The sequence below is a fragment of the Amphiprion ocellaris genome, unplaced genomic scaffold (genome assembly GCF_022539595.1).
Source record: "Amphiprion ocellaris isolate individual 3 ecotype Okinawa unplaced genomic scaffold, ASM2253959v1 Aocel_unscaffolded166, whole genome shotgun sequence".
Classification (NCBI taxonomy): domain Eukaryota; kingdom Metazoa; phylum Chordata; class Actinopteri; family Pomacentridae; genus Amphiprion; species Amphiprion ocellaris.
Window position 1 is genome coordinate 1 of NW_026559329.1, and position 25,000 is coordinate 25,000.

Sequence of the window (25,000 nt, forward strand, 5' to 3'; positions counted from 1 at the left end):
TTTCCTTTTTAAACCACAGTTCAGTCCTTCTTGAAATTGTGACCATCCAGCTAAATTCAAACTGCCTTCTGTAATCAAAACAGGCATGGCAACAGCAAATTTTGATTTCAGCTGAAAATGCTCGGTATACAATCTTCAGGGGGGTCCAGGGGGGCACAGCCCCCCTGAAGCCGAGAGGTTTTCAGTAAAATAGGTGATTTAGAATGAAAAACATGCATAGAATTACAGAAGACTAGATTGTAATGAATAAGTTAATTTAATGAAAAGTTAACTTACTTTTTCTTCAATGTTGTCACTGCATTTAGTCCTACAATTTTTACAGTTCTATAGGTCTTTAACACTATTTACACTGGAGTTCTACACTGGTCACAAAGTCACTTCTAATGTCAGTTTCCTCTATGGAGTCAGCTGTGTCAGTTTTTTTTTTACATTTCCAGAACACTCTTTAAACACTATCAGGGATTCATTTTGCCCTGAGTCATGAGTCAAATACCCAATGTTTTGTTAAATGACTCAAATGACTTTTCTCTCAAGCCAATTCCATCGGAACTTGTTTTTGACACTTTTATCTATTTGTAGCACCGATGACTCTTGATCTTTCGATAAAAACCTCATGATTCCACCGAAAACAATCCCAATAGCTCAAAATTCCAACACGAACATGCCGCCATGAATTGTAACAAAAGAATGCATCGAGCAATTTGATTGGTCCAATCGTTGGCAGCTAACCAATTTCGACCAATCGCAAGGCCTTTTACAATGCAGCAGGAGCTAGACTGGTTCTCTTTGTTTTGTTTTGCAGTCTGTCAGATGTAAAGGTGTTCAGTGAAGAGTTGGGTATTTAGTTTTTTCCTAAAGACTGAGAGACACTCTGCAGATTGAACAGAGTTTGGTAACTCGTTCCACCATCGAGGAACCACAGAGAAGAAGAGTCTAGCTATAGACTGGCCTTGTTGTGGTGGTTGGACCAGGAGCCTTTTGTTGGCCGAGCGTAGTGAGCTGGAGGGATTGTAGACCGGAATGAGAGTTCAGCGGGCAGCAACTGGAAGCCAGTGTAGCGATCTGAACAGTGGGGTGACATGCTTTTTTTGGCTGGTTGAAAACCAGACGCTCTGCTGCATTCCGGATCGTCTGCAGAGGTTTGACGATGCGTGTCGGGAGAGCCTGTACCAGGAGTCGTGCTGCATGTTCAGACAGCAATGGTCTGATCTTCCTGATGTTGTACAGGACGAATCGACACGACCGAGTAACAGAGGCCACACGAGCCTTAAGGTTAGCTGGTCATCGATCATGACACCCAGGTTTCTGGCAGACTTTGTGGGTTTCAGTTGGGTTGATTCAAGCTGGATGTTGATTTCCTGTTGTATAGAGGGACTGGCTGGAATGACAAGGAGCTCAGTCTTGGAGAAGTTTAGTTGAAGGTGGGGTTTTTTTTTCCATCCATGCTGAGATATCTGCAAGTCATGATGAGACTGGGGGAGAGACCATGTGATTGTCCGGGGGGAACATCGTGAAAATATGGGTATCATCAGCATAGCAATGACATGAGAAACCATGGGGGTGGATTATTGCACCAAGTGGGGTTGGATATATTGAGAAGAGGAGGGGATCAAGCACTGACCCTCGAGGAACCCCTGTGGATAGGCTGTCCAGTTCAGGCACTTCTCCCCTCCAAGATACTCTGAAGTATCTTCTTGAGAGGTAGGACATGAACCAACAGAGGGCTGATCCTGAGATGCTGAGTACAGAGAGTATGGACAGGTATACAACTAAGAACTGGGAGCTCAGTATAAAAGCTTGGTTTGTATTTCATTCTGGTGTACAGTGGATGCTGCAACAACATTTATGCGGTTTAACCAAAAACTGAACAAAAGACATGACAAAATACATTATACATTATAGGGCAGCATTTCTGCAACAACATTAATATTTTTTTTAAAAAAATCTCTCACATGTGCAATATGTATAATTCTGAATCCGTCCAAAATTGCATAAAATCGGTGAGTCTTGGAATACGAATACAATGTGTTGAACAGGAGACAAGGAGAATGAAGATCGAATAGAAGACACATAATGGCATCATGGTATCTGTTGATGTGTAAAAGTAATGCCTGGCGTCTAAAAATGGTTTCACTGCAGACGGATTTACAGTAACACAGTGACTCAAATATCATGATACTTTGCCTGATATGTCACATAAACAAAGATGCTGGAGTGAATCTTGTCCAGTGAAACCCAGAAAACTTCTCAGTATCTTATTTTAACTACATCAAGAGGAATTTACTGTGTCCACTGTCATTGTGGTGTGTGTGGGTGCGTGTGTGCGTGTGTGTGTGCGTGCAGCTGTGCGGAGGGTAAATAAACAGAGGGAATCTCATCTGCTTCTCTCATTCCTGTCACTGAGTGGGACTGATGTGTGTGAAGGAATCAGGGTGGATATAACTCTCTTTGTTCTTGTTGTCAGCAGTTAACAGCTTGGTCTGTGGCTCAGTGTTTCACATGTGCCCCTCTCTAGCTCTGTGGGGGCATATGTGTGTGTATGTGTGTGCGTGTGTGTGTGAGAGAGACACTGGAGAAGGTTAGTGAACACAGTGAAACAGAAATGTGTAGTGTATGTGTGTTTGTCTGCGTACATTGCTTGTTGAGTGGTTTTATGTGTCCTTGTAATGAGAATAAAGAGTTTTTCTTGCATTTTGCTTTAGAGAGATGTCAGTAATTGTCATTGTCCTGCTGGAAGGTGGCAACTGGGTTTTCTCAGCTATTTACTGTGTTAGAGCACACCCTGTGTACTTTTTCAGTCAATTTTGTTTTTATTCAGCAACAGTGAATAACTGTGGTTTAGAAATAATGTGGCCTCATCCCATGACTAGTTTTGAGTCTGTTGATCATAAAGGAATGTGTTAATGATAAACAGGAGGGAATGTTAGAAGGTTTTTTTTATATTATCATTAATGATAATGGCTGCATAGTGGTGTAGTGGTTAGCAGTTTTGCCTTGCAGCGAGAAGATCCCTGGTTCGCGTCCCGGCTTTCCTGGGATCTTTCTGCATGGAGTTTGCATGTTCTCCCTGTGCATGCGTGGGTTCTCTCCGGGTACTCCGGCTTCCTCCCACAGTTCAAAAATATGCTGAGGTTAATTGATCATTCTAAATTGCCTGTAGGTGTGAATGTGAGAGTGCTTGTTTGTCTCTGTATGTGGTCCTGTGACAGACTGGCGACCTGTCTAGGGTGTCCCCTGCCTTTGCCCTAAGTCAGCTGGGATAGGCTTTTTCAGCCACATATGTTATTTGATTTTGTCATTCATTCAGTCAGCAGGTGAGTTTTTGTGAAGCCTAGTTCTGCTGTGTGTCAAAATGTCATGTCCTTTGATTATTGGTGCAGTGGATGAAGGAGCAGCATTACTGTGCAGAGAATTAAATATTTTTTGGGAGATTGTTATCAGACTGTGCATAGATGTTGTTGCATTTCTGGATAGTTGTCTTTTAGAGTGGTAGTGTTTTACATCACAGTTCATAATCTACATCCACAACCTAATCTGTCCTTACATTTGTGACATTACCAAGTGCAGTTATGCTCTGACATCCCAGCAGATATTGTGTGTTGCACTGTGGTTCTTTGCAAATGGAAGTTTTTCTATCAAATGTCTGAGATACAGAGCACTTCAGTAAGGCAACTGTGTGTAGGAGAGGCAGGAAAGTGTGCTTGACCTTGAAAGGGTTTTTAGTCATCTTTGTGGTTTTCCCTGGACATAAACCTGTCAGAGTCGTCAAGGAGGAGTTTCAGAGGATTGCAGATGAATGATGTAGAGATCTGTTAAATTAATGTTACATTATGTTCTGTTAATGACATCATGTTGCAATGTCAGATTGGGATTAGTAATTTTAATGTCTTTTAGGATTTGTTAGTGTGATTGGCTGCATAGATGGCACACACATCACCATCACAGTTGCCTCACATACTGAAGCTGATTATGTGAATAGGAAGTGCATTCACAGCATAAATGTGCAGGTAGGCTGCAGGTAGATTGAGTACAGTTTCAACATGTTAAAGGCTGCATTATAGTTCAACATGTGTTATTGTCTGCACTGTCAAGATCATATGTGGTGCTGCATATATTATTTCTAGTGTGGAGGTCAAGTGGTGTGGTTTTGTTCATGGCTTGAGGATTTGTGATGAGTTTAACTTGAGCAATAGACTGCAATGTGCTAAGCTGCCTAAAGATTTTAACAATATGATTGACTTGTCTATGTTCTTCAATATACCCTAATGTATCTAGTGTACATTACAGGAGAGTTTGATGGTCTTTTGGTGGGTGATAGAGGTTAGCATGTCAAGCCAGAGTGATGATCTTCTAATTTGACCCTCAACAGAACTTCAACCAGGCTCATTGTAGGACAAGAGCACAGGTGTAGATGATCACAGGCTTGGTGAAAGCTCATTTATAGTGTCTATGTCAGTTCAGGGTCATTCTTGAGAGGGCCTGTGATATTCTTGTGGCCCGTGTTGTTTTTCCTTGTATTGCTGCAATTAGAGGAGAGCAACACCTTGCTGTTTAATTTGAAGATGTAGATGATGAGCTTTTTCTTTATTTCATACAAATGAATGAGCTAGTTTAGTTTTTCCAATAGTTTACACAGTTCAAGTGTGAACACGCAGCCATGTCTGAGTTGTGTTGCAGTGTTTATATTTTGTAGATGTGGCCTTGTAATGTGATTATTCCACTCTAGCTGTAAATTTCTGTATATATTGTTTTATTTAATTTTGCTCTTTCATTTTTCTTCCTGTTCCTCTTTCTATAGTTTCTTTATTTTTTATTACCCTCTTCCATATTCCTAGTGTGACACCAACAGCCGAAACCAAATTCCTTGCATGTTGTGTACTTACTAAAGCTGATTCTGATCACTTTTCTGTCTTTGGTCTAGGCAAGAGGAAAAGGTGCAACAGAAAATTGGACCTTCCAAGCGTACTTGTGGAGATGCAGGCCGAGAAGGAGCGGAACCGTGCCCAGCATGATGAGAACATCTGGTTGATCCTCAGCGAGGCAAGAGAGAATGAAGCGGCCTTGCAGCGGGAGGAGATGGCCCAGAATGCTGCCTTCAACCAGTCATTCCTGGCTGTGCTGGGGCAGCTGGTGCAGGCAGTGCTGGGTGTACTGGGGCAGCTGGTGCAGGCAGTGGGCAGCCAGCGAGTCCACCTCCCAGAGACTTGAGATTTAGTTGTATATAGTTTTACTTTTAGCCCTCCACTGTAGGAGAGGCCCACCACAGTTTGTACTTTGCACATTGTAAATAGTTTTGATTTTGCTGCTGACTAATAAACTATTTTGTGACTTATGTGATTGCATCATAACTTTGTGTTGTGCTGTTGTGTTTGATTATTGTAAGTTTTGGAAGACCTTATCATCAGACTGACATTTTGCTATGTATACTGACAAACATGTTTGAATCTCTGTGCCACGCAACAAAATTACAAAGTTCCACTGCTTACCAAATTCTCATTTTTTTAAATACAGGGGGTTTATGATTCTCTTTGAGCTATTTCCTGTCATAACTGCTGCACTCACAACTCACTTGGAGAAAATCAGACACCATAAAATTTGGAGTTGTTTTGAAAGTTAGAACTTTTGGGCAAAGCATCAGCGAGCTCTCAAGTTGTTTTGTCTGGAAATGAATTAAATGCTCATCATGAGGCTTTTCTGACCCTTATTCTACCAACTAAAGACAATATGAACCAAACACACAGTAATAATGTTTGCAGCTTAAAAGGTTTATCTCAATCATGAAATTATATTATTTTTGTATTTATTCATTTAAATTGTGCAGGCAGGATTAATGAAGCAGACAAAAAATGTCTGTTGAAATCCTGTTTTGAACAGTGATGCTGAGTTTGGACACGTCAGCTGCTTATATTAATAATATATATATTTTTAAAACATTCATATGGATTGTGTCAGATAATTTTGGGGCCCCACACACATCAGAGGTGATGGAAACTGCTGCACATACATGGAAAAAAGAAATGTACAGTGTAGATCATTCATTTAACTGCGTATCAACATTTTCCACGCACAGGCCCGTGCGTGTTCTATTGGAAGCCATGGCAACAGCACATGATGAGCCTATAAAAGGCCTGCAGACCTTCCATCGTTCTCTTTTGCACTTGGACGTCTTCGTGATCGTTTGGCAAAAGGACCCGAAAGCTGGATAGCTGAGCTCGAAAGCTTGTTGGAAACTAACTTTTTGACGGAAAAACTCATCGGACACCCGGAGGAAGTTAAAGAAGAAGAAGAAAGACGAAGACAGCAGCAGTCGGAGAGAAGCAGCACCTGTCCAGACAGACACCATGGAGGTAGGAACATTTAACTCGTGATTTTTCTGTTTAGTTCATTAAATGACCTCTTTTCAGTACAAAAATGGAAGTTTCGTATGTAACAGAATTTCATGTCCCGTTTGAAAAACAGAATTTGTGTGATAGTGAGGTTTTCTGGGTGTAACACTGTTCAATTTTACTGTAAAAATGGTAAGTTTATTTGTGTAGCACGATTCACACACAAAGCAATTCAAGATGCTCTACAGTGGCAAAGAAATACATTCAGAAAAATGATTTAAATGTAGACATACATTAAAATCATAGAAATAAAATATAAAAGTAGACATCGAGATAACAAAAGTGCATTAAAAGACAAGAAAATAGATTGAGCATCGAAAAGAAAGCTGCAGTGAACAATATGATTTAAAAGGTCGCTTATAATGCTGTTATGATTTGCTAAAATAGTTGTTTTTATTTATTAGGGGCATTAATTAGTCAAAATGAGCTTAAATGTGTAGAAACAAGATGGCGTCTGCATCATTTTTCATAAAAAGCTCAAATCTGTACTTTTGGTAACCATGGAGACGATGGAACTATTAGGAGAAGTTAGGAGGAGACGTCACGTCGTCAGAACGTGCAGGTTAAAACGATGCAGCTGAGTTTGAAGATGTTCAGAGCAGATCCTGTTTATAAATGAATGTTAAGGTGTTGTTTAAAACTCACCGTCAGATTTGTGTTGTTCTGAACTCAGAGCTGAAGTGAACTCAGCGTCTGACTGTTAGAAACTGTGGAATCTGTCATGTAAACTCCACCTGTTGTTATTTCATCAGTCTGAAATGTGTTTTCACTCATTGTTGTTTTATTATTCAATTTACATTTCACTCCGAGTCAGACAGAGAGCTGTTTTGTTGGTTTATTATACAACTGTGAGTGACTGTATGTGCGCGTCCTGCGTCAAGGCGCCACGGTCTCCTCACAACTCTTTACAACTTCTAACATACACTCTAAGAAATTTCCCTGTAAATTTACAGTAAAGAGCTGGCAGCTAAAGTTGCCAGCAGCGCACTGTTATTTTACAGTAATCCTACCGTATTCTAAAACAACAGTTTTTTACTGTAAAAAATATTACGGTATTATGCTGTTTAGAGAGCTATTTCCTGGGGCTTTCAAAATGAAAGCCCCAGGAAATCGCATAGCATAGAAATGACTCAGACAAGAGATGACTTTTCAACATTAAGCTTTTATTAAAGCCAATTCTGTATCAAACATAGTTCAAAAACTGACTTATTTAACCCATTCAATTTCAGTAACATACAATCATTTCCTCATGCTGAACAGGTTCTCATTGTGCATGTTCTAGTTCAGGTACACTGAGTTTGATTGAACACATTCAGCAGCTAACAAATGTCAAGTAATTCAAGTCTTGTAAAATAAAATCTATAAAAACAGTTAATGATGTTTAACAGGTTGTCAACAATCAGTTTAAAAATTGCATATAATATTTCAGGAACCCTGCCTTCAGAATCAGTCATTCATAACTCATGATCATGTTCAATAAACACCAAGTCAAGGAACAAACCTGGAACTGAAGTATTTTATACTGAACCCAACACAATAATGAGATGTGTTACCTTAAAATGACAACATGAACATCTGGTTGCAAACTGGGCTTTTGCTTTGTGAAAGTGAGGTTCTGTGTGGAGAGGTGCTGTGGGTTTACATGAAGTCCCACACAGAGTCCATGAGTCTTTTTATAAAGGAGGCTACATGTGGATTTACAGTAGATGTCTTTTTCTGGAGCAGCTTCCTGACCTCTGGAACATCACCTTCTCCTGGCTGGCCTTTGTTCCCCTCTCAGGGTTAATAACAAGAAAGAACCTACAACGAAATGACAAAGAAAGAGTATATTAGGTGTGGTAGGCAAACATCCCTTGAACATAATATAGAACTCTGTCACATTCATCAACAAAAAAAAACAAACAGGAAACTCAAATTATTAAGCAAAACAGAGGGTTGCACTTAAAACAGCTATTTAGTTCAATACACATTTAAATCTAATTTTTGCAGCCGTTTGCATAACAAGCAAGTTTACCTTTCCTAAGTGGAGAGAAAAGCAACAGGACACACCCTACAAACCTTTTTAAAACTTGAAATTACCCAAATGGTGGAATGCAGACAAGTACATGTGGAGATGTAATAACAGATCAGTGGAGCATCACATTGGATATTTGATGGAAAATTACACAAAAGACAGAGATAGCTAACCTAACCTAGCTGGATCTGATTGCTTAGAAATTCATTTTCCTGGTCTGGTTTAAAAGAAAGACCCAAAGTTTTGTCCACTCTGCAGCCAAAGGGGAGGATGCTAGCTGCTAGCTAGCTAGCTTCTAGCTAACAGTGTGGGAAACGTTAGCATTCATGCTAGCTGCTAACTAACAGTGTGGGAAACGTTAGCATTCATGCTAGCTGCTAGCTAACTGTGTGGGAAAACGTTAGCATTCATGCTAGCGACTCGTGGCTAACACCAAGCAGTAACTAACTGGCTGTGTTTATGTTACTGTCACAGAATAAAACATAAATAGACTGACAGAATTAAAAGTAAGGCTGACTTTTTAATAATCACAGTTACCTTGTTAAGTGAACCGGAGCAGGATGGATCAGCTACAGATGGTCCCTGCAGGTCTGAGCCGGCCCGAAAATCGTCGTCCTCAGTTCTTCCTTTTCTCCACATCTTCCCTCAGTAATGAGTAAAATCACTGATACATACTATTTTAAACCTATTTCGTCACTTCTTTGTGTTGGCTGTTTGCTAAATGCGGTGATGTGCAGGAAGATTTGCCGAGACGAGTAACGGTCGGACTGCAGCAACAGTCACACTCAAATCAACCCAAACCAGAAAAATACTGTAATCTGCTGTAAGATTGTATGGTAGCTTGCTGTTAATATTTTGTTCTTGAAAAACACGTGAATTTACAGTATTCAGCTGTATTTACAAAGAACGGTATATTACTGTACAAAATATGCTGTATTTTTACAGCAATTTGTTACAATGTGGAGATTCATTGAAAAAAAACTAAATCTTACTATAAAACTGTTTACAGAAGCTCACGCTTGTTTATTAATTTCGGATGAGGCCTGTTGTTGGATGCGCATAATATGGTGAGGGTAGCCAAGGGTCAGCGTGCGTAATTACGCACGCGGTTTTGCGCGCTGCAGCTGGTCGGTGTATCAGTGTTTTATGGTGGTGATGGAGAATGTGGCATCATCTTGTAAACACTCTCTGTGGATCACTGAAGGCCCTCAGAGCCTCTTTTCAAACTTTCTGATACTTTTCCAATGCGTGATAAGAAAAGCACTAGGGGCTTTGTTTGCATATTTTTTGTTCATCCTTCAGGTAAATGCAGAAACAGTGCGTTATTCCATCTGCATGTCTAAACTACGAGTCAAACCTGGAGACATTGCTGTGCACGGCGAGGCGGTGGTGTGTGTGTCTCCACGAGAAAACAACAAAAGCTTCATGTACTATGTGCTGCAGTCATTAAAAGAAGAACTTCCTAAGGTGATAATCTGATGTGACAGTTAAAAATAAAGTTAAAAAACTGATTTCTGTGCATACCGGCTTTATTTTTTCTAAACCTGAAACGCACACTTTCACCAAAATAAATATTATAGCTGCTATTTTCTTAAAAGGCTGCTGACCTCTAGAAAAGGTAAGTCTAGAAAATGCAACCAACTTTGTGTGTCTGCCCTTTTGTGATAAACAGGTGGTTTGCAGTGCAGTTATATGACTGAAAACAGCTGCTGCCAGAAAGAGTCTGCTGAGAGCAGTGAGAGTTTGCTTAAATGGTGAAATAATTGGCTGGAAAATCAAAATGACTAAGAAGCTGAAATGTTGGAACTAAAAAGTCAGGTTATAATTTTTGGGGGGTTTGTTAAAGCAACACCTTTCACATTTTATCATTCTATCTTTTGGATTATTTCTAAACCACAGTGCAGTAAGACAAATAAAATGGAAAAAAATATCTGTGTTGTTATGTTAATTTACGTAGTTCTCATAAATTGAGATATGATTCAAGTAAAGAACTACTTGTGTTCTGCTATGAAAAGGAAGCACAAAGCCCTGCATTAGTCACTGCTTTTTTTAATTAACACTGATGTCATTTCTCACTTCTTAGGTGGTGGTTCAAGGCATACCAGAGGTCGCCCGAGCAGTTATTCACATCGACGAACAGAGTGGCAAGAACAAGTACAAACTTCTGGTTGAGGGCGACAATCTGAGAGCTGTCATGGCAACTCACGGAGTGAATGGGAGTAGGACCACATCAAACAACACATACGAGGTAAGAGTCAGTGGAGAGTTAAAGCCAGTCGTGCTTTAGGTTGCTGTCTGTCTAAGCAGTATGCTAACCTGGATGTTTTCAATTTTTTTATAAAGCTTTTGCAAAATAATTTCTGGTTTTGTGTTGCAGTTTTTTTTCACTGCACTGCACAGAAATCTAAAATAGTTTACTTACACTGCTAACGAAGCACTGCTAACTGTGCGATAAACATGTTGCATTTCGAAAAAATTTTTGGAAAGCTTTTAGTGTGAAGCAGGATCGTTTCAGTTTGCATGTGATCACATACAAACGATGATTGTACAAACAGGAGCACAGGAGTGAGACTAAGCACTAACGAAGCAGACATTCTGGTTGAAGCTACAAAAGAACAGAGAGCTAAACGGCCCTTAAGGCTGACACACTGTCCCTCTGTAGTAGGTTGGATTTTTTTAATCCAGTTTAAGGTGTGATAAGTTGTGTTCAAGCGTTACTTATTTCCCTTGAGCGAAAGAGGTTTTCAAAAACTGGGATAGTCTTAAAATGAGAGGTATTTTCCAACATTGGTCTACAAGATTACATGAAGGTGATTTATAGCAGGACAGTTGTATTGAGTCAGGAGTCTGCAGAATACAGATCTGCATTCTACAACGCCAAACAGCTTTACCAGTTGTAGAATGACCACTATTGTTCTGCAGAGGTTTCTGTTTGGCTCTATTTGGCCTGGTTTATGGTCTCTCAGGAGTATCTAGTCCCTTAGACTGTCCCAGCTTGAAGCCCAGTGCAGGTTACTTACTGTCAAAGGAAGAAAATGATTTTAATGTTTGTGGGTGGAAGCTGATAGCTTGATTTAGATTAGGTAAAGGTGAATGTGTATGTGATGATGATTTCACATCTCTCCTATAAAAAATAGTAATTAATCTTGAACTTAGGTCAAGTCGTTATTTATACAGCACCTTTAAGATAATGGCTGTTGAGCCAAAGTGCCAGAGACGTTAGATGGCAGATTAAGACCCTACATCATAAGAGAAAATACCATGTGATTGATTTATTTGTGGATCCAGCCTCAAGACTAATGTCAGAATGTTTTTTCTTCTTTACAAGCTGCTCTGTGTCTTTGTTCAGGTTGAGAGGACTTTGGGTATTGAGGCTGCAAGATCCACCATCATCAATGAGGTTCAGTACACCACGGTCAACCACGGAATGAGCATCGACCGGCGTCACGTCATGCTTCTTGCTGATCTTATGTCCTATAAGGTATGAAACATAGCTCTCTCTCCCCGTGTGCGTTCATGAGTGTGTGTGTGTGTGTGTGTGTGTGTGTGTGTGTGTGTGTGTGTGTGTGTGTGTGTGTGCGCACACACTCACTACCGGTCAAAAGTTTTAGAACACCTAAATGTTTCCAGTTCTGTATTGGAAAGTATGCATGTTCATGTCTCATTGTACTCTGAAATGAAAGCATAGAACACATAAACAAATGATGTTCAAAAAAACCTATTTAGAAACCAAAATGTATTCTAAACTATTGACTCGTCAAAGTAGCCGCCTTTGCCAGATACAACAGCTGAACACACTCGTGGCATTCTTTCCACAATAGAAATCAAATATTCTTCAGAAAGTTCTTCCCAACCCTGTTGCAGAAGTTCCCATAGATGTGTGGCACTTGTAGGTTGTTTTACTTTCACTCTTCTGTCCAATTCATCCCAAACCAGCTCCATGGGGTTGAAGTCTGGAGACTGTGCTGACACTCCATGTTTTCAAGCTCATCGTCTGGTTCTTTGTTCCTAAAGTAGTTCTGGCAGAGCGTGGACTGATGTTCTGGGTCATTATCTTGCTGTAGGATAAACCCCTGACCAGAGGGTTCTGCATGGTGCTGCAGAATGCCGTGGTAGCTGTTTAGGTTAGGGATGTGGAAAACAGATCCTTTAATAATGACTGGACTGAAAAGTAGGCATTTATCATGCCAACCTTCCGAAATGCGTCACCTGTATGCCTCATTTGCAACGAAACTGTTGCTGTTGCAAAAGAATATAATCTGCGCCGTCACCACAACACTAAACATACAAATTTCAAGGATTCATATCCTGAGCAGTCAGAGGCCCGTCAGAGAAAAATGGCCACATTGAAATCTGCCTGCACCCGTGCAAATGGCATTATTACTCGAACTTTAACTGATCAAGAGAGAGTAAGGTGTGCATCTCTGCAGGCTGCCTGGGTGCTTTGCAAACATAACCGGCCTTTCACGGAAAGTGAGCTTTTAAAGGAGAGCATGGTCACCGTTCTGGAGGAACGGTGCCCCCGACAAATCCATGGACAGAGTTATTGCATCTGTCAAACAAATGCCTCTCTCTGCTTCAGCTGCTGCACGTCGTGTCCACGTCTTGGCAGAGCATGTCCAGCCAGCTGTCATTGACGGGATCAAGGAAGCCAAATACATTTCACTGGCTATTGATTGGTCCACTGACAACACGGATATTTCACAGTTGTGCGTTTTTGTCAGATACTTTGATGGCAAAGATTTCCGAGAGGAGCTGCTGGCATTGCTTCCGCTGGAGGACAACACCACAATGGCGTCCATTCAGAGCGAGCTGGCTGAAATCCAGGCTGCTCTCCATGGTGCTGAAAGCCTGAGCGCATTCTGGATGTCTTGTCCCGAGGACTATGGCACGTTGAAGACGCTGGCTATGTATGTGCTCACCATGTTGGGTTCAACCTACACCTGCGAGGCTGCGTTCTCCAAGATGAACTCGACAAAAACACACGAGAGGAACCGACTGTCAAACCAGTCTTTGGAGGACTGTTTGCGCATAAGTCTGACAGCGGCCAAGCCTGATGTGAAAAAGTTGGTGTCAGAGGGGAAATGTAAGTTCAGCCATTAAGCAGTGTGAGGAGCCCATTTCAGCCTTGTGATCTGAAATCGCTATAGCCCACTTAACGTTTTATTTGATGTGCGAACATTATTTGTGACCTGCTTTTGTTCTGGTACCAGGTTAGTATTTATTTACCATGCTATTTTAAGTTATGCCAGTTGGTTTTTCCTCCTTTTTTTGTCCTGAGAAGTCTACTAGTTTGAAGCTTGTTGTTGAGACTTTGAAAGAAAAACCAAATGTTAAGTAAGGGCATGAGGAAAAGTTATGTTAAAAAAAAAAAGAACTGTGTGAAACAATAAACGTTAAACAGTGCAGCGAGTCTGTCCTCATTTCGGAATGTAGCCTAAATAGAGTCATAAATGGTGGGGATTACTGATAGTTAAGAGTCTCAGTTATTGTTGTTTTCAGTTGCTTTAATAGTGTGGACCACATGATATTTTCTCTTTGATCCTCACAATTTTGGAATCCAGTCGGGGGCCGGATTGGACGGTTCGGCGGGCCGTATTCGGCCCGCGGGCCGCCAGTTGATGATCACTGCTCTATACAGTTAGCCCTCCTATTACTTTTGGGGTCAGTTTGACTCCATTCAATCTTTAAAGTCTCTAAATAAATGATTGACGTTTTTTTTTTTTTTTTTTTTTTTGCTTCATATTTAATGACGTTTCTTAATTTGATGAGGACGACTGGGTAAACATAAAATGAACATGATGATATGTCCTGATATGTTTTCAATGTCCTGTACACATATTATACGCATCGGTGTCCTTTGTTTTAGCTGTATAAAACAGCTATCAACATTTTACACACATTTGTGTTGGTTATTTTGGATGATATTGAGGTCAGCACAATATGCACTTCTATAATCTTCCAAATGCTTCAAGGCCCTGCTGTAACACCCGTATGGCTCAACGTGTTACGCGGGTGACGCATGTACAGAGCTGGCCCCCCGACGCAGCGGCCCGGGTTCGATTCCCCGCTCGCGGCCCTTTGCTGCATGTCTTCCCCCAACTCTTCTCCCCTGTTTCCTGTCTCTATCTCACTGTGCCTAAATAAAGCCGATAAAAGGCCAAAAAAAACAGCGTAAAAAAAAAAAAAAGATTTGAATTTACTTTTGTAAATTTTACTTTGTTGTTAGTAAGTTGCTGCCACTTACAGCAGTGTTGACAGGCTTTTTTGAGAAAATGCAGTCATAGTCTGTTCATCACACCCGTGTTTAATTTGAATAAAGGATAAAAGAAGCACTGTAATGCTTTGTGTTTCTTGTTCCCATTTTACGCTCTGAACATAATGAACCATGATCTCAAAGCTGAGTGTGTGTGTGCCCAACAGTGATTTTTGTGTACTGCTACACCCTTACCTCTTCCTGTGTAATTCAGTAGCATTTGCCATTTATTGTCCTCTTGCACTGCTGTGACTGACACTTTGTTTTTTGCTGCATAGGACCAGACCTGCTGGGATCTGTACAGATGTCTCGATGAGGGTGGGAGTGGTTTCAGTAAAGGAGAGCTGGATCAGTCTACAAACACATTGTTGTAACCAGTGTGGGAAATCTTTCAGGCAGTCAAGTTATTTGAAACGTCATATGCTCATCCACACGGAAGAAATTAGTTTTTTACTGTGATATTTCCTCATGTTTGACAAAGTGGTTATTATCTTAACTGTGAAATAAAAGCCCTCCTTAAACATTATTTAATCTAGTCTCTTTTTCAAAAGAGGCCTGAGAACAACAGACATTCCAATAAACTACCCTTAGTTAGTAAACTGAAACTAAATCAATCGTATTTTTAACTATTGTAACCAAAACCTCCACTGCCATATTAGAACAGGATATGCTTTTATTTCTAAAACATTGCCAATGATTTTGACAAATCATTCTGTGGTTTTATTTGAGAAAGTTGTTGCCCCAGCATTGTCCTACAGGGGGCAGTTGTTTTAAAACTACATTTGTCTTCCATGTGTCACCATTTGCTTGCATATTTCATAAACATCACAATCACTAATTTCCAACTCTATACTGATGATATTTTCCTGGTTTTCTTAGCTGGCTGGAGATGAATTTTTGCATCCCTACCCTGATTGTCATTATCGAGGCTCGCTTTTTCCCCTAACATTCTCCCACAACGGGAGTGTTTGACCTTTAAAGTCACGGTTTCTTCTACTGACCGGCACCTTTGTGATTAATCCTTGCAGCTCTACTGCATGATCTACTGTTTGCTTTACCCCGTTAGTCATTCTCTACTAACACTGCAGTTTCTGCTGCTGCCGGTTTTCAACAAATTCCAGGAGAAGAACATACATTACTCCCATTCACGTCTCCCTGTGATTTACTATTGATTTAGCTGATTTAGCTTTAAAGCACAGCATGCTCCCCTTCTGTCTTCCGTTAGGCTCTGCTAAGCCTCCTGCTGCTGAAGCTTCTTACCTGAGCATTGGTTTGGAAAAATAAGTAAATAAAGTCCAAGGACTCACCTATGTGGGCCCCTCAAAATTGTTCATTATCACTCCCTGTTTTACCTCTACAATTTTTTTGTCATGTTTTTTAACGGTTTATTCAGTGTTATTGTATAACTTTGTTTTTCAAAGCGGTGTCAATGTTTTAAAGCTTTATACCCATGGGAGATGACTTTTAATGTGTTTTTCATCCCACCAAATAGAGGTGGGATATTTGCATGCATTGCACTTATCAGCCAGGAATAGAGCTAAAGATGAAATAACCCAGGTTTGACTCCTCTGTCAGTAAAAAGTATTTTTCTGTACAAACTGTCTCTTAATGTTAAATGAATGCATTTAAATTGCATATGAACTGTTCCATCAGTCGCTTTGGTTTGACATCAAACAAACAGTTTATTGGCATTTCAAAATGAATGCATCCCTTTCCATTTGACAAACAAAGGAAGTTTTTCTCTCAGCAAAATATAGGCTTTGTTATAATAATAATAATAATAATAATAATAATAATAATAATAATAATAATAATAATAATAATAATAATAATAATAATAATAATAATAATAAAACAAAAAAAAACCAAGGAGGACAAGCACAAATTCTTTGGACTTGCTTGGTAACCAACTACAGAGCAAGGTGGTGGGATAGTAGGCTGAAGCCTGGAGGCTGAAATCACCAAAATGTGGGCAGAAAAAAACACATGCGCTGAAAGCTATCCAGACCTTGTGATGGGGACATACTTAACGTAATTCAAAAAACTAACAAAAACAAGGAGTGAGCTAGAATAACAGAAATGTTAGCATGCTATGCTAATGTAGCAAGCTACAGGACCGATTCAGGGCATTAACTTACTGTTTACATGCTGCCAACAACATGGACTGCACTCACATTTTGCTGAATGATTTTGTGGAGGTTGATCAGAACAATCTGATGCCTCATCTCATTTCCCAGTTTGTACGTCCGCAATCTGAGGAGTCAAGGCAACAGGCATTTCATTTAAATGAGACATCTTTGCCCTGGAGCTGTTGTTTTAATGTGGCATCAGTTAAACACAACGCAGCTGCATCATCTGTCTATTGTTTTGCTATAATATACCCCTGTTATACATTATACTATTTTAAGATCCCTGTCAGGAGCAGAAAAGTGTTCATGATAACTTACAGTACATAATTACTCATAATTCAATTCACAATGTGGCAACATGTAACAAGAACGTACAGATGATATCCTTTCATTATTTAAGAAATTCTCTTGAAATGGAATTGCAGATGGAATGACCTGCTTAGCCTGCTGGAACTGGTTATGTGGAGGGAAATGAATGGATGGATGAATGTGTCAGCATCGAAGAACGGTCTATGTGCACCTATTGCTATTCTGCTGTGGGTGGAAATACGTCCCGGTTTCTTTGTATGTCTTTACCCCAGTCAGTCAAAATCATATTAGGCATGCAGCAATGGTGTCCCTGCAAAATCACCTCTGAGGGAATTTGTTTTGGTGGAACATTTGTGCATATAGAAGTGAGCACCTTCATTAAAATGGCTAATTCACTGAAAGAACCAAGCGGACCTGCCTGCCATTTTCAGCACGGTGACTAGCACTGTGATTGTTGCTTTTTCCAAAGTAAATGGGAAAACAGTAACGCTCGAATAGCAAAAGGGGAAAAGAATATTACATGAAATGCTGCTGGAAATGGCAGGCACCTACCTGCAACAGCACATTTGGTGAGTCAGACTGAAAATGTGTTAAGAACATGTCCAATGTTCAGGATTCTTTTTTTTTTTTTTTTTTTTTAAAGGCTTTTTGCTGTCTAAAACGGGGAGGAAGTAGCTCAAGGGACATTCAGATTTGTTAATGAAGAGTTACTGGAGTCTTAATTCATTCTGTTTTGTTAATGAAATGAGTAAGAAACCACATTTTCAGAGATTTCAGAACTGACAGGACTGATTATAGAGTTGAATCTGTGAAATCAAATCTTTCGATACTCAGCCTTGTTTTATCATCCTGTTTAATAAAGCTTTAAGTCTGTTGTTTTTAGACTTTCATAGTAAATGACTCCTTAGGTGTTTCACCTTTTTCTCCTGCTGTTTTTTTTTCTTCTTTGCATTTAGCCACACTTTAATCTGTGATTAAAACTTTCTACTGTGTCTCTCTGCTTCCTGAATCTTCCACCTGCCTGCAGTCTGATTGCAGCAATGAGAATCAGCTGCCGTAATTGGCTCACACCAGTCACCTGTTTGCAATTCCACCTCCCAGCATATAAGCCAGCTCTGTCATTCACTCCCTGCTCCACCGTGGACGCGCACATCCTGCGTCGACTCGTGACCACCAGAGCTTCTTGGACACGACTCTGCCCTCGTACCCCTGCCGGTTCCTGTATGGGTTTCCTACCTACCCCTTCAGCTGAGTTTCTTCCCGTTGTAAGTATCCGGTTTTGATGGATTAGTTTAGGTTATTCATTTATGGTTTTCTTAAATTTCCCCTCTGTTGTTACTTTAGAGTCTTTGTTGAATTTTGTAGTCTTGTCTGTTTTCCTAATCAGATTTTGCTTGTCCGCTTTCAGCCCTTCCTCCCTGACTGTTCCACCTGCCTGCAGTCTGATTGCAGCAATGAGAATCAGCTGCCGTAATTGGCTCACACCAGTCACCTGTTTGCAATTCCACCTCCCAGCATATAAGCCAGCTCTGTCATTCACTCCCTGCTCCACCACGGACGTCGCACATCCTGCGTCGACTCGTGACCACCAGAGCTTCTTGGACACGACTCTGCCCTCGTACCCCTGCCGGTTCCTGTATGGGTTTCCTACCTACCCCTTCAGCTGAGTTTCTTCCCGTTGTAAGTATCCGGTTTTGATGGATTAGTTTAGGTTATTCATTTATGGTTTTCTTAAATTTCCCCTCTGTTGTTAGTTTAGAGTCTTTGTTGAATTTTGTAGTCTTGTCTGTTTTCCTAATCAGATTTTGCTTGTCCGCTTTCAGCCCTTCCTCCCTGACTGTTCCACCTGCCTGCAGTCTGATTGCAGCAATGAGAATCAGCTGCCGTAATTGGCTCACACCAGTCACCTGTTTGCAATTCCACCTCCCAGCATATAAGCCGGCTCTGTCATTCACTCCCTGCTCCACCACGGACGCGCACATCCTGCGTCGACTCGTGACCACCAGAGCTTCTTGGACACGACGCTGCCCTCGTACCCCTGCCGGTTCCCGTTTGGGTTTCCTACCTACCCCTTCAGCTGAGTTTCTTCCCGTGGTAAGTATCCGGTTTTGATGGATTAGTTTAGGTTATTCATGTATAAATCCTCATAAACGTTTAAAACCCACACAGGTGAATTTCCTCATGGATAAAATGCAGTGCTTCATATACATGCACTAGTGTGTGGCTTTCAGCTTTCTATACTTCAACACATTTTTTTGATGTTTTCCTCCCCCAGACCATCTGCTACAAAGCATTACCGGGTAACAAATACACCTGATGAAGATCAGAAATATTCAAGCAGAAACCTTCAGCTTCCACGAAGGTGGAAATCATTCTGCCATGAAGACCTAACAACCTTCAAAGACAATTTGAAAATGGGTAAGAAATGAAAGCACACACTGTTTAGTCTAGACCATCATTTGTGCTGACATCTGTGCTTTTAGATTCTATCAGGGCGGGGGGGGGGGAAAACTGATAAAAGTGTAGTCTGCGTAAAATAAATCACCTGCTTAAGCGTGACTGGCTGGATTTTGAACTGACCTACTGATGAATGTTTCAAAGGCGACACGGACCTTCCTGGAGGATGTTGCACAAGGAGTTTTGTCATTGTTGCCGCATTCTGGTGTCGACTCGACTCGACTCCATTCCACTCGACTCCATTTGACTGCATTGATTGCCTTTTGTATTTATAGATTATTGTGAGAAATTGCAAGAATTGATTCTTTTTTTTTTTTTAATGTTTTGTACAAGTTTGTTGTCAATAAAAACAAAAACCTTTATTGAAAAAATTGTTTGGATTGTGAACCATTGTCACAGGAAGAACCTCAGTCACTGCAACTTGGTTCTCTGTTATTGTTGCAGGAAGAACGTCGGTCGCTGCCACTTGGTTCTCTGTTATTGTTGCAGGAAGAACGTCGGTCGCTGCCACTTGGTTCTCTGTTATTGTTGCAGGAAGAACGTCGGTCGCTGCCACTTTGTTCTCTGTTATTGTTGCAGGAAGAACGTCGGTCGCTGCCACTTTGTTCTCTGTTATTGTTGCAGGAAGAACGTCGGTCGCTGCCACTTTGTTCTCTGTTATTGTTGCAGGAAGAACGTCGGCCGCTGCCACTTTGTTCTCTGTTATTGTTGCAGGAAGAACGTCGGCCGCTGCCACTTTGTTCTCTGTTATTGTTGCAGGAAGAACGTCGGCCGCTGCCACTTTGTTCTCTGTTATTGTTGCAGGAAGAACGTCGGCCGCTGCCACTTTGTTCTCTGTTATTGTTGCAGGAAGAACGTCGGCCGCTGCCACTTTGTTCTCTGTTATTGTTGCAGGAAGAACGTCGGCCGCTGCCACTTTGTTCTCTGTTATTGTTGCAGGAAGAACGTCGGCCGCTGCCACTTTGTTCTCTGTTATTGTTGCAGGAAGAACGTCGGCCGCTGCCACTTTGTTCTCTGTTATTGTTGCAGGAAGCACGTCGGCCGCTGCCACTTTGTTCTCTGTTATTGTTGCAGGAAGCACGTCGGTCGCTGCCACTTTGTTCTCTGTTATTGTTGCAGGAAGCACGTCGGTCGCTGCCACTTTGTTCTCTGTTATTGTTGCAGGAAGCTGCGAAGCGCTGCGAAGCGCTGCGAAGCGCTGCGAAGCGCTGCGAAGCGCTGCGAAGCGCTGCGAAGCGCTGCGAAGCGCTGCGAAGCGCTGCTCAACTCAACTCAACTCAACTCAACTCAACTCAACTCAACTCAACTCAACTCAACTCAACTCAACTCAACTCAACTCAACTCAACTCAACTCAACTCAACTCAACTCAACTCAACTCAACTCAACTCAACTCAACTCAACTCAACTCAACTCAACTCAACTCAACTCAACTCAACTCAACTCAACTCAACTCAACTCAACTCAACTCAACTCAACTCAACTCAACTCAACTCAACTCAACTCAACTCAACTCAACTCAACTCAACTCAACTCAACTCAACTCAACTCAACTCAACTCAACTCAACTCAACTCAACTCAACTCAACTCAACTCAACTCAACTCAACTCAACTCAACTCAACTCAACTCAACTCAACTCAACTCAACTCAACTCAACTCAACTCAACTCAACTCAACTCAACTCAACTCAACTCAACTCAACTCAACTCAACTCAACTCAACTCAACTCAACTCAACTCAACTCAACTCAACTCAACTCAACTCAACTCAACTCAACTCAACTCAACTCAACTCAACTCAACTCAACTCAACTCAACTCAACTCAACTCAACTCAACTCAACTCAACTCAACTCAACTCAACTCAACTCAACTCAACTCAACTCAACTCAACTCAACTCAACTCAACTCAACTCAACTCAACTCAACTCAACTCAACTCAACTCAACTCAACTCAACTCAACTCAACTCAACTCAACTCAACTCAACTCAACTCAACTCAACTCAACTCAACTCAACTCAACTCAACTCAACTCAACTCAACTCAACTCAACTCAACTCAACTCAACTCAACTCAACTCAACTCAACTCAACTCAACTCAACTCAACTCAACTCAACTCAACTCAACTCAACTCAACTCAACTCAACTCAACTCAACTCAACTCAACTCAACTCAACTCAACTCAACTCAACTCAACTCAACTCAACTCAACTCAACTCAACTCAACTCAACTCAACTCAACTCAACTCAACTCAACTCAACTCAACTCAACTCAACTCAACTCAACTCAACTCAACTCAACTCAACTCAACTCAACTCAACTCAACTCAACTCAACTCAACTCAACTCAACTCAACTCAACTCAACTCAACTCAACTCAACTCAACTCAACTCAACTCAACTCAACTCAACTCAACTCAACTCAACTCAACTCAACTCAACTCAACTCAACTCAACTCAACTCAACTCAACTCAACTCAACTCAACTCAACTCAACTCAACTCAACTCAACTCAACTCAACTCAACTCAACTCAACTCAACTCAACTCAACTCAACTCAACTCAACTCAACTCAACTCAACTCAACTCAACTCAACTCAACTCAACTCAACTCAACTCAACTCAACTCAACTCAACTCAACTCAACTCAACTCAACTCAACTCAACTCAACTCAACTCAACTCAACTCAACTCAACTCAACTCAACTCAACTCAACTCAACTCAACTCAACTCAACTCAACTCAACTCAACTCAACTCAACTCAACTCAACTCAACTCAACTCAACTCAACTCAACTCAACTCAACTCAACTCAACTCAACTCAACTCAACTCAACTCAACTCAACTCAACTCAACTCAACTCAGACCGACAAATTCTTCAATAGAAACTCTATGGTAAACTAAATGTAAGGAATCTATAAAAATACTGATCAGGTCTCCTTCTGTAAATCAAAATACCATTACTTACATTCAATAAAAACAATTTAAACCACACAACAGATGGTTAACACAATCATTTATACACATAGAAACAAAAATGTACTGCACCAAACATTTCCTACCAAATTCATGTGACAGCAATCCTACAAATCTGAATAACAACTTTATCTACTACCCAACCACACTTACTATCATATTATTCATGATTGCCACAAGCAATTTATTAGAAACAACAACCGCTAACTAACATCCAAACAAAATCCACAAGCACTATATATATATTGCAAACATATAATACCTGTAAACCATTTGTATAAATGTTGTATTTGCACACAATTGCATCCCTCTGATAACATGCACACAATCTCTACCATAACCCAATAAAATCCCTTCACATAACTTTATCATTTTTGGCATAAATAAAAGTGTAACTGGCACACTTACAATTTCATACTCTAAACATGGACTATGAAAAACAACACCACTGCAACACAGACTTCATACCACACAACAAACTCAAAAAGATTTTCCTATACTTTTATGTCATTACCACTAAAACTGTCTTTCATATTAAAACTTTCCACAATCTAACCATTTAACATCATTACCTAATTTCAAACACTAAACTAATTTTGTTCTTTTCTACAAACAACTAATCTGCACTACAATTAATACCACTATTTAGTTGACAAACAAGGCCTCTTCCCATCACACTCAAAAGTGTTCCTACAAGAATCACATACAATGTTCCACATCTAATCCTGCTTTTGAAACATAAACTTGATCAAAAATTAATTTACTTATGGGGTGCCTGAAACTCCTACAACAAACAAACCAAAAAGAAACTCCTACAACAACCATTTGAGAACTAGCAATGCAAACATTATCAGTGAAACATAGAGCAGAAAATATACCTCCTTTATCAATTAATATCTCCAATTTAATTACATAATAATGCACAGCATTTCACAGACAATCTTCTTCTCTGTTCGCAGTTGCCTGCTAATCTTGATTTGGAAGTAGAGGCTCGAGGAAATGGACAAGGAATACTAGAGGTATTATCACGATACATAAGAATGGAGTTGTAGAATGACATGAATGGAGTATGGGGTTACTAACCAAGACTGACCTCATTCGAGTCTCACTTTCATGGCGTGCTGAAACCGCAACAATCCATTCTAAATGTATTTCAGAAATATCACAAAGACCTTGCCGCTAAGGGCTTTGTTTATGAGTACAATACTTATACGCCACTGTCTGCTTTTCCTCTTATGTTTGTTTGTTGTTTTCTCCTCTGTGCCTCTTACACGTGGTTTTCTTTCCAGTACAGGGAAAGACGACCACGGGTTGTGACCTATTACAATCAGCTGCATGAGGTGGAAGAGAAAATGCCCTGCAAGCACTTTGATCTCAACGTCACTTTTGAAGGATCCAGCGGTAGATCAAATTCTCACACTATATCACATATTTTACACGACGTCCTTCAGACGGGTGACAAATTAAAGCAAATGCACTTTAACAAAAAAAAAAACAAAAAAAAAAAAACAAAGCATTTTGACTGCTGACCTGAGTAAATTTAGTAAATTGAATTTATAAAACACTCGCGTACAATCTCTTAAAATACATACGTTTTGCATACATCACAATGCAAGGACTGTGTGTGCTCATCTTCAGGGACTTTTTGTTCGTATTATTTTTGTTAAGATCAAATGAATACATTATTGTTAAGATCAAAATAACACATTGGAGCATAATTACATCAAATACACTATTACATACGCTCTAGCCCACCATATAATATATACAGCTGTACATTAATTAATGCTTTGCTGCTGTCCCGGACCAGAAAAGCCTCCAGCAGATGTAGAAAAGTCAGACAAGATCAAGTAGTTGTTGCTGTTATACGTGTACACGACTGTGCAAAATGTTAGATCGGCAGCAGTATCGACTACCTTATTACAAATTGCAGGGCACAGTTTCACAGCTTTGGGTAGTTCAAAATATCTTGTGCCAGTTCCTCTGTGGACTGACACTCTGTACATTATCTGATAGGTACTTTATTCATTCCCTTAGGGAGATTCAAGGTATGCATGAGCTCACGTGTTACATAGAAGATAGAGGGCCACTGTGCGAATGAGCATGCAACAGACATCCCAAATCTGCCTAAAATGCTCAACTCAACTCAACTCAACTCAACTCAGACCGACAAATTCTTCAATAGAAACTCTATGGTAAACAAAGAATCACTAGACAAGGGGTGCCTGTATAGCTCAGTGCATTGAGCGAGTGACCCATGTACTGGGGCCGGTTGCTGCTGGCCTGGGTTCGATTCCCGCTTGTGGCCTTTTGCTGCATGTCTTCCCTTGACTCTTCTCCCGTTTCCTGTCTCTCTCACTGCAGCTGTCTAATGAAATGCCAACAAAAACCTTTTTTTTTTTTTTTAAAAGGAATCACTAGACAAACCATCAATACCACTGCCTTTCATATTAAAACTTGCCACAGTCTAAC

General features: G+C 40.5%; 1 protein-coding gene across 2 annotated transcripts; it reads left to right on the forward strand.

The window, feature by feature from the left end:
* Positions 1-6,175: 6,175 nt before the first annotated feature.
* LOC129348411 (DNA-directed RNA polymerase III subunit RPC1-like) lies at positions 6,176-24,664 on the forward strand. 2 transcript variants are annotated; one of them, XM_055008768.1, is made up of 6 exons: positions 6,176-6,347; positions 10,484-10,648; positions 11,750-11,881; positions 23,488-23,547; positions 23,818-23,929; positions 24,566-24,664. In XM_055008768.1, the coding sequence occupies exons 1-6, from the start codon at positions 6,342-6,344 to the stop codon at positions 24,601-24,603; spliced, it is 513 nt and encodes a 170-aa protein (XP_054864743.1). In that variant the 5' UTR covers positions 6,176-6,341; the 3' UTR covers positions 24,604-24,664. The 2 variants fall into 2 exon arrangements, 1 of the variants encoding a protein (XP_054864743.1); XR_008600950.1 differs by lacking the exons at positions 6,176-6,347; positions 10,484-10,648; positions 11,750-11,881; positions 24,566-24,664 and adding exons at positions 18,924-19,188; positions 19,370-19,512 and having other exon boundaries at positions 23,818-24,277.
* Positions 24,665-25,000: the final 336 nt, after the last annotated feature.